Source organism: Anoplophora glabripennis, unplaced genomic scaffold (genome assembly GCF_000390285.2).
Source record: "Anoplophora glabripennis isolate ALB-LARVAE unplaced genomic scaffold, Agla_2.0 scaffold145, whole genome shotgun sequence".
Lineage (NCBI taxonomy): Eukaryota > Metazoa > Arthropoda > Insecta > Coleoptera > Cerambycidae > Anoplophora > Anoplophora glabripennis.
In genome coordinates, this window is record NW_019416303.1 from 800,821 (window position 1) to 816,268 (window position 15,448).

General features: G+C 33.1%; 1 protein-coding gene across 1 annotated transcript in view; it reads left to right on the plus strand.

Annotated features, from left to right (window-relative positions):
* LOC108904276 (CAD protein) overlaps nucleotides 1–15,419 on the plus strand; it is a 69,844-nt gene extending 54,425 nt beyond the window's left edge. The window contains exons 11-12 of the mRNA XM_018706761.2: nucleotides 8,058–8,441; nucleotides 15,222–15,419. Coding sequence (XP_018562277.1) covers nucleotides 8,058–8,441; nucleotides 15,222–15,419 — 582 coding nt within the window. The remainder of the gene's footprint in view (nucleotides 1–8,057; nucleotides 8,442–15,221) is intronic.
* Nucleotides 15,420–15,448: the final 29 nt, after the last annotated feature.

The window sequence follows — 15,448 nt, forward strand, 5'->3', positions numbered from 1 at the left end:
GCTCATATTGTAAGTCTGCGCTTTGGGAGTATGTATTCACAAAGATTGCTATGCAAAACATAACAATAATGACATTATCTGTCATCAGGAATTGTTATTTAATTATAAAGATTTGCAACAGTACTTACCATTTGTCAAAATATGGATGAATATTCAAGTGAAGAATACGCTGATATGATTTTTGTGTACGGATATTGTCATGGTCGTGCTCGAGAAGCAGAAAGAGAATATCGGAGAATGTTTCCAAATCGTCGGCGTCATCCCTCTTTTGGCGTATTTATAAGAACCTTTAGAAGACTGCGACAAACAGGTTCTGTGCAAGTAAGAAAAAATCAAGAAGGTAGAGGATATCGTAATATTCAACAGTACGAGGAAAATATTATCGAACGGGTAGTTGATACTCCTGAATTGAGTGTGAGACAAATCGGACGCGAATTACAGATACCCCACGTATCTGTATGGAGGGTCCTTCATCAAGAGCTGCTACATCCATATCATTACCAGCAAGTGCAACATTTACAAGAAGGTGACAACCTTCAACGATTACAATTTTGCAACTGGATCCTCCAAAATTTGACGGAAGATCCACTCTTTTTACAAAATATTATTTGGAGCGATGAAAGCCTTTTTCCTAAAAATGGACTGAATAATTTTAGAAACTTACATCAATGGTCATTACAAAATCCCCATTTAACAAGAAGAAGGGCCTTTCAGCGCAGATTTAAGATTAATATGTGGGGAGTAATTTTTCGAAACAAATTATTTCTTTTTGAAATAAATGGTATACTGAATGGGCAAAGATATTTAGAATTGCTACAGAATTCCACACATGAAATTCTAGACGAGGTGCCATTAAATGAAAGACAATACGTTTATTTCCAACAGGATGGTGCACCTCCGCACAATGCAAGAGATGTTAGTGCATGGTTAACGGAAAACTATGGACATAGGTGGATAGGAAATAGAGGACCAATACATTGGCCACCGCGATCCCCAGACCTTAATCCAATTGATTTTTTTGTATGGGGTCATATAAAACAGCTTGTTTACCGCACTGTCGCGCAAGATGAAAATGATCTCAGAGAAAGAATCCACGATGCTGCAGATGCAATAAATAATACAGAAGGGATTATGTTTGATGTCTATCAGTCGTTGGTTCGGCGATGCAGAGCATGTATAAGAGCCAATGGGGGTCATTTTGAACATGTTATTTAATATTGTTTTATGTTAGTGTTATTTGTTATGTTGTTATTTACCGTTTTGTATTATTACTTAAAATTGTAAAAACCGTACCTACAAACTATTACCTATTATTAGCATCTAAGATACAGCAATAAGAAAAAGAATATTTCATTGTTTGCTGTTAACATTTTTACATGAAACGTTCCATTTTAATTTAATACATAATATTAAAGTAATATTACTTTGAAATGTATTTGCTATCATTACGAAACTAAATGCTTTATCAGAAGAACGGCCTCCCACATTATTGAGATTTTCGGCAGAACGAGACACTTTACCGATTTCAAACAAGTATTATGCCAAATTGTCCAAGGAATCTAAAAATTTACCCCAAATAAGTATTAGGTCATTGGCGTAGAAGTTGGGGCAAAAAAATCCCGCTACCCTACCCGTTTCTACGCCACTGACCTACAAAAAATTTGTAAATTTTGCAGTAAATTATAGACATTCGTAAGTATTAACATCATACCAGATTTGAATCAAATTGTTACAACCATACCAGAGATATCATAAATAATATGATGTAAAAAACCGACCAATACGGCCCTGTAGAACGAAAACGGTGAGACATAGAACCTTGGTTTATAAGGCAATTCTTAATTACTTATCGAGTTCTATCTGTGGTTAAAATTTGATTCACTCGTACTGAAACACCCTGTATAGTATCGCTAATTTTTGCTTTAATGGTTCTAAAATCACGTAACAAAACATAATTTCACTATGCGCGCTCTTCAAAACGTGCTAAACTTATTAAACAAATAGTGAAAAAATTGGAAAAAATTCCATTTTTTTTCGCTTTTTTGCAACACAGTTCAAAAACTATCCATTTTAGAGAAAAAAAGATTCGTAATTAAATTTTACACATGCTATACCTATTTTCAAATAAAAAATACAACATAATTATTGCAAATATAGCAAAAACAAAAAAATTAAAAAAATTACATTTTTGCGATTTTTTTAAAAGTACTTGTAGGTAGGATCTTCATACTTAGCCAAAAAAATGTTTATGCTCAAAAATTATATGCCCAAAAATTACTCGTATCTTTAAACAATTACCACGGCTCTCCTAATTAACGGATTTCAATTTTTTTGGACGCACTTTAAAGTTTGAGTGCCCTTTTTTATGTGATAAAATTTTCAAGTATCTAGAAGTCTTAATTTAGGCTCAGTTAAATTTGCAAAAATTAAAATGTTTTTTTCAAAAATCTGGATTGCAAAATTATTACTCGAAATCTATCAGACCGATTTTAACGAAAATTGGTGTGATGCCTTATTATATTAAAAAGATTTTTTTGGACAAGTATGAAGATCCTATCTATAATATAAGTAAATTTAAATAAATCGAAAAAATATTGTAATTTTTTCACTTTTTTTTTGTTGTTTTTACTATATTTGCAATAATTATGTTGTATTTTTTTATTTGAAAATAGGTATATCATGTGTAAAGTTTAATTACGAATCTCTTTTTCCTTCCAGTTTTTCTCTTTCTTTTTTTTTTGAACTGTATTGAAAAAAAGAGAAAAAAAATTTGAATTTTTTCCAATTTTTTCACTATTTGTTTAATAATAAGTTTAACACACGTTTTGAAGAGCGCGCATAGTGAAATTATGTTTTGTTATATCATTTTGTAGCCATTAAAGCAAAAATTAGCGATACTATAGGTATAAAACATCTACACCAAAACAGATCCCGCCTGGTCTATTTATTAGGTCGATATTACTTCCAATTTTGAGAAAAGAGGACAGTCAAATAAGTAAATAACAGTAACAGTTGTTTAAAAAAATTAACTTCGACAGCACCCAGTCTTTACGTTTTGAACATAAATTTACATGAAAAGTTCCACTGATTTTTACAATTAGAGTCTGACCAGAACATGAGAGTTCAACTGACCTTTACAAGTTAAAAATCTGACCAAGGACAATGTTAGATAGGATCTTACGTAACTCAAGCGATGGTGTTGATCTCGAAGATGTGGTGGTGTCAATTGGGGGGGGCTTCCTGGGAACGTCTATGACGAACCTCCTCCACAGACCAGTGGAGTTGCCCTTGTATAGACATGTTCCACTTGGCCACAAAAGAAAAAAAACACGTGGTTAGATCAATTGACGCTAGCTATCTAGTTAGTTATAACAACAAAAATTTAAACTAGATGTGTTGTTTGGTCCAGAGGATGGAAAATTTAAAGTTCTATGCAATTAGTAATTAAAATTGACTTGGTGATTAAGTTTCTGAATTACTTAATCAATGATGATAATATTTACAATGAAAATGATTAAGATTGTAAAATCCAATAAACAAAGGAAATTATTTAGATTATTTAGATTATTTGTTACACGAAAACCTTTTTTGGATGTAAGTACCCGATAAATTTATTATTATATTTTCGTAAACGTTTCCTTGTGATTGGTTCTTGATCCTTCATCATTGTAATATTATTGAATTTTAATCTGTTTTAATCCTAATAGTCAATATGTATAATGATGTGTATGTTTATTTATTGTAATTATTTTAGTGTCCTGAAGAAGGCTTAAATATAGCCGAAACGTCGACTAACCAATAAACTGGTTTTCTTTAAAAACTGACCCCATTCCCAAACAAATTACCTTCAATTTAATCACTGGGTCATGAACATACTCTAGAAAAGGAAAGATTGACTAGGTTGGTAATGTACAGGGTGATTCACTATATTTTGACCCCCCTTTAACATTTTTGGTTTTAGAGTTATAAAAAAATGTGAAATACTGAACTTGTTCGATTTTTTATGAAGTTTTCGAAAATGATAGAAAAACCAATTAAGTCCAAATAAAATGGCCGCGGATGTTAACTTTGTTAATTTAAATCTAACACCCTGTATATTTTTAGATATTTGAATAGAACGTTCCCTGTCGAGCATAGTTATCTAGGGTTTCTTGGGTCCATCTCTAACAGTAAGCGAGATACTATTGAAAAACGAAAATAAGGTTTTTTATTAAGAAAATAAGACATCTTATAATAATTATTGTTAGACCTCTTTCAGGCATTTCTGCCTCTTTCCAGTTACGTAAAGATTTACAGATATAGTTGTAATATATTTTGACATATTGGACATTGATACGCTCCAAAATGCGTATAGGTATTTTAACTAAATCTCACTAATTAGGCCGTGACAGGCCTGATTACTTATGGACAATACGGTAGGTCGTGACAGTGACAGGTAGGAATGTCATAATAACATTGTTATTGATTGTCAGTTTGTATTATTATTTATTTAAAATTAAATAATAATACAGTCTGTCAAATAACAATGTTGTCATGACATTACCTGTCACTGTCACAGCCCACCGAATAACATTGTCCATAAGTAATTAGGCCTGTCACGGCCTAATTAGTGAGATTGAGTTAAAATACCTATACCCATTTTGGACCGTATCAATGTCCGATATGTCAAAATATATTTGTAAATTCAATGGCTTTCTAGCGGACTAATAATTTATAACAAATTTAAATTTGCGACCAAATTTTTTTGGTTACAAAGACAATGGGGCCACAAAAAAGTGTCTTAAGGGGGTTCCCCGCCAAAAAAACTAGCACTATCAGATTCTACATGTCATAAAACCCCTGTGTACCAAATTTAGTGATTCTCGTATACAGGGTTCTGAAATATAAAAAGGACTATTCTTAGAGGCAAATTTCAGGAGGCTGTAGCTCCGAAAGAGGGGGCAAAAAGAAAAAATACGAGTCCCCTTTTGTCTTAAGAATCTATGACCAAATTTTGTTGCATTAATTTTAAGACTTTTACAAATAAACTACACAGCAGATTTATAGGAGAAGAGGTAAAGAGAAATTTACTAATAGTAATAATATTGTCGAAGAACAAATAATTAATAGCAATATTGTCGTCGACATTTCAAGTAAAGTTCATCCAATAGTTGTACAAAGTACAACATAATTATAAATATAAACAAATGGTTATAATAAACGTTTAATATGTGGAATTCGTTCAATAAATAATGTTATATTTACTAAAACAAAAACGGTACGGGAAAGTTAACTTTCCGGTACCGTTTGCTGATGGTTGCTTAGCAACGAACTAAAATACTAGAGTACGATGTTTTGAGATCTGAAATTGGGCCGAAAAAGTACACATTTCCAAACGATTTAAGAAAAAAAGGTTTTTTTGAAAAAAAAATATCTGCAATTTTAATTGTACTTCTTATGCCATGTTGCCAATTGAATTTTTGTTTCCGAACATTTACTTTTATTTTTTGTGTTATTTTTCATTCATTATCTCTACTGAAATACAAAATAGAATGTTTACCAAACAATTACAGCGACATCCGGACTACACTTATTTGTCAAAATAACGCAAGATCCGATTCATATATTTATACACGTTACCGTACATCTGTAAATGTGACACTCGAAACTGTCTAGATATTTTTAAACTTCAATCTTCAGAATTACTTATTCGCTATTGTTTACCATTATTTTATCGTACTCGTGAAAATTGTATGTATAGATATGTTATAAAATAACGTCGATGTAAAGAATGAATGAGATTAGTTTGAAGAATAGTTGTTTTTGTAATCAAATTGTTATTATTTTTATGATACTAGATTGTAAAGCGCACTCAGTTTATCATTCTGAAGTTATTATATAATCGAGTCTGATTACAAGTTCAGAAACAGTGTCATGAAAGCACGGGAAAAGCAAGAATGAACGATATTTTTCGTTATACCTCTTTGAAAACAACACATAAAAATAAAAATAAATTCAACAAATTACCAAAATGATTTATAAGTAAGCATGAATAGAAGCATGAAAGCAAATACATAATGTTTAAATTTTTCTGTTTGCTGTTTGTATTATTGTAAATATTCAACCCTTTATACGGCAATTTTGTGATATCGGTATCTTCTTCGTAACAAGTGTTGAAACAGAAGGTTCTATTTGAATTACGGTTTTCATATTTTTGTATTTTCTACATTTGAGTGAATGACACACACTTCACAGATAGTTTAACTTTCCTTCGTAGTGGTTCCTCTGTATAACCTTCAGCTACAGTAGAAGAAGCAATACGTTTTGTTACCCCACTAATGGTATGAGTTCCTATATGCTGAGAATAGCATCTACCATTAGATAGATAATTAATAGTTTTCTATACTGTTCATGTTACATCATCGATGAATATAACGAGCGTTCAAATAAAAACGTGGTCAAGTTGGTTCTGAAAATTTGGACGTAGGGCGTAGCGTATAGCAAATGAACTTAAACTTCATCTGTCAAAGCGCTATATCGCCGCTATCAATTTGAATATTTTCGTTTTAAAAAGCGTTTAAAATGGTGTTTTCTCAAGAACAAAAAGTGTTTATCATAGAGTCCTACTTTAGAAATGGACGCAAGATTGATGGAATATGGAAGTATTCTATTGAGGAATGTTTCATAGAATTTCAAAATCAATTTCCCGGCGTTGTTGAGTACAAAATTTTTCAAAGTGCAGTTCAGCGTTGTGTTAATGTTTTTCGTGAAACGGGCAGTGTAACAAGAAAAGAAGGAAGCGGCCGACCTAAAAAGCGGACTGAAGAATTAAAAGAAAATGTCCAACAAATAATGGAAAATGCGCCAAGAACTTCTGTACGTGTTTTATCACAAATGGTGGGAGTATCAGTCGGTACCTGCCACACAGTGTTAAAAAAAGATTTGCGTTTGTTCTCCTATCGTTTAACTTGTCAGCAAGAACTTCATGAAGTTGATTTTCCGCGACGGGCTGTATTTTGTGAATGGTTTTTAAACAACTACGGTGAACTTCATAATATCACCTTTTTTTCTGATGAAGCCTGGTTTCATTTAAGTGGTTACGTAAACTCACAGAATATGAGAATGTGGTCTTCTGAAAAACCAGATAACTTTTTTGTCGAGGGCCCTCTACACGCTCAAAAAATTGGAGTTTGGTGTGCTCTCAATCGAAGGAGGATTTATGGACCTATTTTTTTTAATGGTACTCTTACTGCGCAAAGGTATAGAGAAGAAATTATCGCTCCTTTTGTTAACCAGCTGGAAGAAAACGAAATTACAAACTTTTACTTTCAACAAGATGGCGCAAGGGCACATACGGCAGGCGAGACGATGAATATGTTGAGGGAAGTTTTCCAAAATCGACTAATAAGTCTCAATGCTGAACATGAATTTCCACCGAGGTCATGTGATATTACGCCGTGTGATTTCTTTTTGTGGCCTTACCTTAAAAACACTATTTTTGAACTGCCTATTCCTGATTTAAACCATCTGCAGGCTCGACTTATAGACAAGATTCGTGAAATTAACAATACCCCGAGCATCTTAGAAAATGTCTTTAATTCTTTGAGGAACAGGTGTGAAAAGTGCTTGGAACAAGGAGGGGGACACTTTCAGCAGCTGCTTTAATTTATTGTTATAACAAGGAGGGGGACACTTTCCGCAGCTCCTTTAATTGTTTGTTATTGTTATCACGATTATTCTTTAAAATAAAGTTATATAGTCATTAACGTTATTGAAACTGACAGCTGCTATACAGCTCGTTGAGAAATGAGGTTAAGTTGGTCGCTATAAGCTACTCCCTACGTCCAATGTGTCAGAGCCAACTTCGACCACGTTTTTATTTGAACGCTCGTTATAAGAATCGATTTTTAAATACTCTGAAGTGTTTACAAAATGATAAATATGTAGTTTCTTTTGTTCAAATTCCATACTTGGTTTTTGGCCTTTTGGGTCGCCTGGCCCACAGTGGCAGCGGTCCCGGTGAATTTTCTTCCTTCCCTATGCGTTAATCCACTATAACAGCATCCAATATATTGCAGAAAGCTTCACACCACTGCCGAAAACCCCTTATAAACGCGGGCGACGGCGTCGGCGAGCACCCCAGTCAGGCCCTCTTAGACATTTTCACCATCCGCGAAGAAATAGGAACAGTTAACGGTTTGACGATCACCCTCGTAGGCGACCTGAAGAATGGTCGTACGGTTCACTCCCTCGCTCGACTTCTGACGCTCTACAACGTCCAACTTCGATACGTCAGCCCTCCCAGCCTCAGGATGCCTAACTACGTCACCCAGTTTGTCCAATCCAAAGGTATATCTCAAGAGGAATTCAGCAGTTTGGAGGAGGTTTTGCCCGATACGGATGTGCTGTACATGACCAGGATTCAGAAGGAGAGGTTCGGAACCGAAGAAGAGTATCAGAAGGTAAGAAACTGCGGTGGTCATACAGGGTGTTTCCTAAGTACGTGCGAAACATTCTGAGAAGTATTCTACGACTAAAATTAAGGTAACTTGTTAAATAAATATGGGGTCATATCCTAAAGCTGTCGATTTCGAGATACAGCTTTTCCAAAATTAATAGAAACAATACTTCTACTTCTAAACCTCTTGAGACCTTCTTAAAAGTTATATATAGTTTTAGTGAGTTGGTAGGTATAAAATAAAAAAATTACAGCTTTTTGTAAATAACCAGTAATTGAGCTGAAGGTGTTATCATATCTTCCATGTAGAGATGTTGGATCTGCAATTTCTACAAATCCTCAATTTTTTTGGTCGTTTGTTCAAAAGAAAATGGGAACTTCTAGGATTCCTGGGGAAGTTTTATATAACGATTAAAGATATAAAAATCCTGCTGAAGTTGTAAATGCATTCTCTGAATTTTTTAGTAGTGTCTTTTTGCAGTCTGAGCCAGAGGCTGTCTCTGAGTTGATATCTTTTTGAATGAGATTACTGAGAGTGAAGTTCTTAATGCAATGAAAAAATTAAAAAATAAAATGATTTCTGGCTCTATTGGCATCCCCTCTTTCATAATAAAGAATTGTGCTACTGTTCTAGCAGCTCCGCTTTGTACATTATTTAACTGAGCTATAAGAACAAAGTATTTCCCTAGTCGTTGGAAGGAAACTAGAATTTGTCCAGTTTTTAAGAACGGAGATAAATCAGGGGTCAAGAATTACAGGCCCTTATCTATAATATCAAATTTATCCAAGGTCTTTGAGATAGTCTTATATAACCGTATATATCCGGTATGTAATTTAATTTCTCCATATTAGCAAGGGCAGATCAACTACCACAAACTTGGCTGTAATTACATTACAGGTATATTAGATAATAGGGGACAAGTGGATGTGATTTATGCGGATTTCTCAAAAGCCTTTGACAAGATTGGCCATAAGACACTCCTCCGTAAATTGGCAAATTTTGGCTTCAGTTACGATATGACTCAATTTTTTAAATCTTATTTGGATAAGAGAATGCAATTTGTTTATTATAATGGTTTTAAGTCGACTCATTATATTGCTACCTCAGGTGTTCCTCAGGGTTCCATACTTGGGCCCCTTTTCTTTCTACTATATATTAACGATTTAAATGAGGTAATTAACAATTATAAACTTTTTTACGCCAATGATTTAAAGTTATTTTCTGTTATAAATAGCTTAGTGGATAGCTTGAATTTGCAGATTGATCTGGAACATATAAATTCGTGGTGCTTAGAAAATAGATCGTAATCCTTCTAAATGCAAAATTCTTACATTTTCGAGGAAACAGTCGATCTATGATTTTTTTTAGAAAATTGACGGCTAAATTAGAAATATTCACGAAATGACTAATGTTAAACATGATTTTTACAGTTCGATATACCCAGAAGAACCTTGTGAAGTTTTATCTTGATCTAGCGAACCGTTTCTTTGTTTCAAACAGTCAAACTTTTGAAAAAAATTAAAGGGTCACGTTTTTTGAGCTTAAACACATAATCATGATTAAAATGGAAAAAAAAATTGTTTAAGGTTTACTCACCGCAAATAACGTTTAAATTAATGAAAACAAAAAAAAATAATTTTTTTTCAGAGAAGAAAAAGGGTAGTTTTGACAAAAACTGTTTTTTAAGTGATTACAGATTACACAAAAATTAATTAGAAATTTGTCTCAAAAAAACGGTATGAATCGGGGTCGAAATCAACTTTAATTTTAATTTAATTAAAAGTTGATGAACAGAAGCATAGGACGAAAAAGCCGAATCGTGCTGGAAACAATTGGATTTTTTTCATGTTCCAAAAAAAATAAAAAAAAAACTGAATTTTTTTTTTATCAATTTATACGTTATTTACGATAAAAATGTGAGAAAACTAAAAAAAAAATCCATTTTAATCATGATTATGAAGTGTTTAAGCTCAAAAAACGTGACCCTTTAACTTTTTTCAAAAGTTTGACTGTTTGAAACAAAGGAACGGTTCGCTAGATCGAGATAAAACTTCACAGGGTTTTTCTGAGTATATCGAACTGTGAAAGTCATGCTTAACATTAGTCATTTCGTAAGTATTTCTATTCTAATTCATGTAAAAGATGAAAAAAAAAATTCCGAAAAGTTGCGGCATGTTATAGGAACTTTAGTCCAGTTTTCGAAACTGTCCTTCAATTCTCTGTACGACCAGTTGTCGCCAAAATATCAATGATTGAAGACAAAAGGATCCTTTTCCATTAAAAGTCCGATATTTCGATTAAAAATGGTCGTAACGAAATTAAAAATAAAAAGGAAATTGCAGCTGAATAAACAAGCTCTCCGGTCCAGGCAATGGCTTAGCTGAAAAAAAGTTTCAAGTCCGTCTGAAAATTTACATAATTTTTTTGTCGGAGTATTTCTTAGAATTGCATGATAACCGTAGCTCCTAAAAAAGTTTCGACCTAAATATCTCAAAACTAGAATCTTAGAGCTTCAAAATCCTTTTTTTTTTAATTCCCGATACGACCATTTTTCACCTAAATACAGTCTGTCAAAAATCACGGAAAATTTTCGGAAATTCTTTCGACCCTTTAATTGTTTGTAGGTATTAGTGTATTTTAAACAAAAAATTACCTTATATTCATATTCTACCGTCCCAAACACCCTAAAATTTAAAACTTTTTAAAAAGTTCCGTCACTTGACGGAGTTTAATTAAAATAGTAAAATAAAAATGCAGATTAGCTCATCTTCCTCCACAGAAGCTACCCTTTAAGTGTGACCATTTCATTTTAACACATTGTAACATTATAAATAAAATTTGTCGTTATACAAAATTTGTCTTCATAGGCTTCATTGCATTCTTTTCATTTTTGCCCCTGCACAATTTTTTTATCCTTTTCCATTTAGCCACAAAATTCATTCTCAGTTTTTTTTCCAACTGTATGATATGGTACTATACTGCGAACAAGTTAATACAAAAAATGATTTATAGTAGTATGCTTATATTGATTGTTGAAAATCACTTTCGGGCTAAACAATATGGTTTATGTTTATGGTCCTGCCGATAGAAAATGTTATGAAGATAACCGATTTTATTGTTTTATTTAAAGGTAATTCAAATAAATAAAAAAAGTTTTGCAAAAATCCTATTTTTATATTAAGTCAAACAATGTTCTTTGATACCGAAAATCGAGGTGTGCAAAATATATCTAATCTCGTAGATAAGATTCTTTACTGGTGATATTCAGGAAGACAGTCTGTAGGTGGCATTCCCCAACTGGCACTAAATTATCCAGCAATGTCTAGGAAACAGCAATAATAATTAATGATTATGTAAAATACCAATTAAAAATTTTATTTCTAAGTACTATTATTTGTAATTCATTAACATGCATCTGACATATTGTAGTTATTAAATAATATAATGTTGCAAGGAAATACTGTGTATTTTGTTGCATCTTTGACAAAGATCAACACGTAAAATTAGCCGCGATATTGAAGATCTCCACCCTTTTTGTATTTTAATTTAGGACTGCTTTTTCAAGTAACATAATTTGTAGTAGAATTATACAGGGTGATTCATTAACAATGGGAAAATCGAAAGTTGAAGATACCACACGTGAAATGGTGACCATTGCCGCATGTCTTATCCGAAAGTTGATAGTTTCGGAAATACAGGGAAAATGTCAGTTATTTAAAGAAAAGTACCAAAAAAAAATTTTTTCGCGATTAAATTGTTAATAACTTTTTTTCCTGATAAAATACTTTGTCAGCAAATTAGCCTGTTATTGTACTTATCATTTAAAGTATTCCTGTGTAGTTATTTCCGAGTTATCAAGGAAATGTCACCAACAGTAACTTTTCGGCTTCTGACGACTGGACTATAGGTATATGCTTTAACTTGTTTGTAACGTACTAATATAAAAAAATACACTTGTTACGGATACGCATTTTGTCGGTAAACACTACGGATATGAAGAAATGTGGAAATGTGCAAGTACAAAATGGAACATACATACATACAGGGTGTCCGCAAATTTCACCGACAATGTTTGACTGCATATTCACGACGATCTACGAAAACAAAGTTAAATAAAAACTTTTTGGATTTTGAGTTACAGTCCTTCAAGGTTGTGAAAAATAAAACTAATTTAATTAGTGACTTGTCCCTTTTACCGATCGCATTAAAATTTGGCTTATTTATTTGGAATATTATGGCGTAATATTTCTAAAGCTTTAGTCAAATCCATATTTCGCTCGGCACTTTCGCGCTTGGTTTCTGGATCACATTGAAAACAGCTCACTTCATCACCAGTCACAATGTTGTAAAGGAAGTTTTTGTCCTTTTTGGCCTCCTTGTTGATGTCCTTCGAATGTTGGAATCTGAGCAATTTTTGGTCATTAGTCAACTTGTGCGGAACAAACCGTGCGCCCACCTTTCAGTAGCCCAAATGTTCGACCAAAATCTGATCAATTGATGTTTTTGAGATGCTCAATTCTAAGTCCATGAATTTCAATGAAGATTTTGGCTGATCTTTGATGAATTTACGAACAGTTTTGATGAAATCTGCGGTGATCACATATTTCGGTTGGCCAACATTTATGTCCTCGCACAACCCTTTTATTTTAACCGCATGAACTCTACTACGGGATAAAGAAGCACCACCATAAACTTGGTTCATCAATGGGGTCATTCAGTAAATTTTCAAAAACGTTCTTATTTTGTATACACAAAGTATTGCTCATGATTAGCCGATCCTGAAAATTTCAACTCAATCCGTTGAGCGGTTTTCAAACTATATGATTTTTAAAATGCGACTATTTGTCGCGGCCATGCCAATGCAATGACGTCACCGCATGGGAGGGTCAGCCGGCTTATCGCTACTTTTATCCTCCTGCATCTACAGATTGTTTTAGCGTTTGTGCATATTAAATTTAAAAAATGGAAGCAAATTTCGTAAAATCAGATTCTTCTAATCTACCAGAAGTAGATTTGTTAATGGTTATGGATTTTTTTAATGAAAACCACGACTTTATCGGTGCTGAGATGAGAGGAGTGAAAATGCAAAGGTTACGTTTCAATAGCGAGTAAAGCTTTTTTAAAGTACGTTTGTAGCGAAAGTTTTGATGTATTTATACAATAAGAATAGTAAATAAGAATAAAGATTTTGCGTTTAATTAGACGAAACCGTTTCTGTCACAGGTTTCAAAGATTTACCTAACATAAAATCTACCTAATATCTTATTAATATATTAATAATATAATATTTATTACGTATTTTTATATAAATCCTTAGTACCTATAGTATTTGTATAATATTTACAATAAATCAACAATGGAAAACACAAGTAAATATATTTAAAAAAAAAACAAATGAAAGTAGAGACTAATAGACTATTGATTTTAAATCCACACGACAGAATTACGGGGACATTATTATTTTCTTATTCTTTCTTCACACTAGTGCTCTCCCACACCGGAGAACAATATAATATTTGTAATTTTTTTGTGTTCTGTGTCTTCCATATTGCTAACAAAATTCGATATCTTAACGTACTTACTCAATCGAAACTTAACAGGCAACTAAAACCCGACTACCCGACTGACTGACAACACACGCAAGCATGCGGCATCGGTTTCCCATGCGGTGACGTCACACCCGCCGGTTCAGCGGATACTCAGTGCGCCAGTTTATGAATTTTTTTGGATAACTTGTAGGCGATGTAAAATTCTAATTTTTTGCAGAGAACCTTAAAATTCCAATATCTTTCTGCTAACCAAAAAAAAAAAATTTGCTGAATGAACCCATTGAAACGTTTCGGTAAAAGTTGTACCAAGTTTAAATATTAGCTCTTTGTTTGATGCTCAGTTCTGTACCGATGACAAAAACATACTGTCATTGCGACATCATATATCCGCTTCTATTCGTCCAAATGTCATGAAATTTTGACAGTACATCAGTGAAGGATCTACCTTTCCGACGCATGCCAATAGATGGCCTTACTAGAAATACCTATTTTTGAAAAGTCCTGTTGACTTTGGAACGCACCTTGATCTTTCTACTCATAGCTCTGCAACTGGTTATTCACGAAAACTAAATTTTATATTTACTTGTTATAAATATCTCTAGCGATTTAGAAATTCAAAATTTTTTGATTGCCAACTACCTTAATTTTAACCATTAGAATATGCCCCTGATATAACACCCTGTATAACAAAATTTTTCTAACGGATATATTGTCCAACATCACATTTGGTCTTTATTATTCTAAAATCATCCCAAAGTGCCATAATGTCCTTTCTAACAATAAGTTACAGAATTATTTGACACGAGCACAAAGAATATGCTTTGTGGGCACGAGTTTGAGGTTTGATTTTTACATCTTGGCTTAAAATGTCACACTTTGTCGAAGAAAACGTATCTTTAATATATAAATGTATTTCAATATTCTTGTTTAAAAAAAGGCAGCGCTTGTTGTGGTAAAATTATTTCGTCTATTATCAGCATTATATGTATATACGATAGCATAGATTATAAAACTAATATTATCAATACCCTTGGGTTATTGTAGCTGAAACATAAATAATTAAATTTGTTTTGTTAGGATTGCGCTAAAATGGAATTTTATATTTAAATTTTCCGCTGCAAACACATTTAAACTCAATAAATGACGTCACATCGCGGTAGTTGCTGATTATGGCATAGGAAGATCAGTTTTGCGTTCATTCTATAGCTATAAATACCTACTGTTATCATTTTAGGTTTGCGGGCATTTTGTTGTGACGCCCAAACTGATGACTAGGGCCAAGAGAAAGATGGTGGTCTTACATCCTCTGCCGAGGGTATTCGAAATCAGTCCAGAATTCGATACCGATCCTAGGGCAGCTTATTTCAGACAAGCAGAATGCGGAATGTACGTCAGAATGGCGCTTTTAGCGATGGTGCTTGGAAAATGTTAAACCTACAGTATTCTGAACAAAGTAAGTGG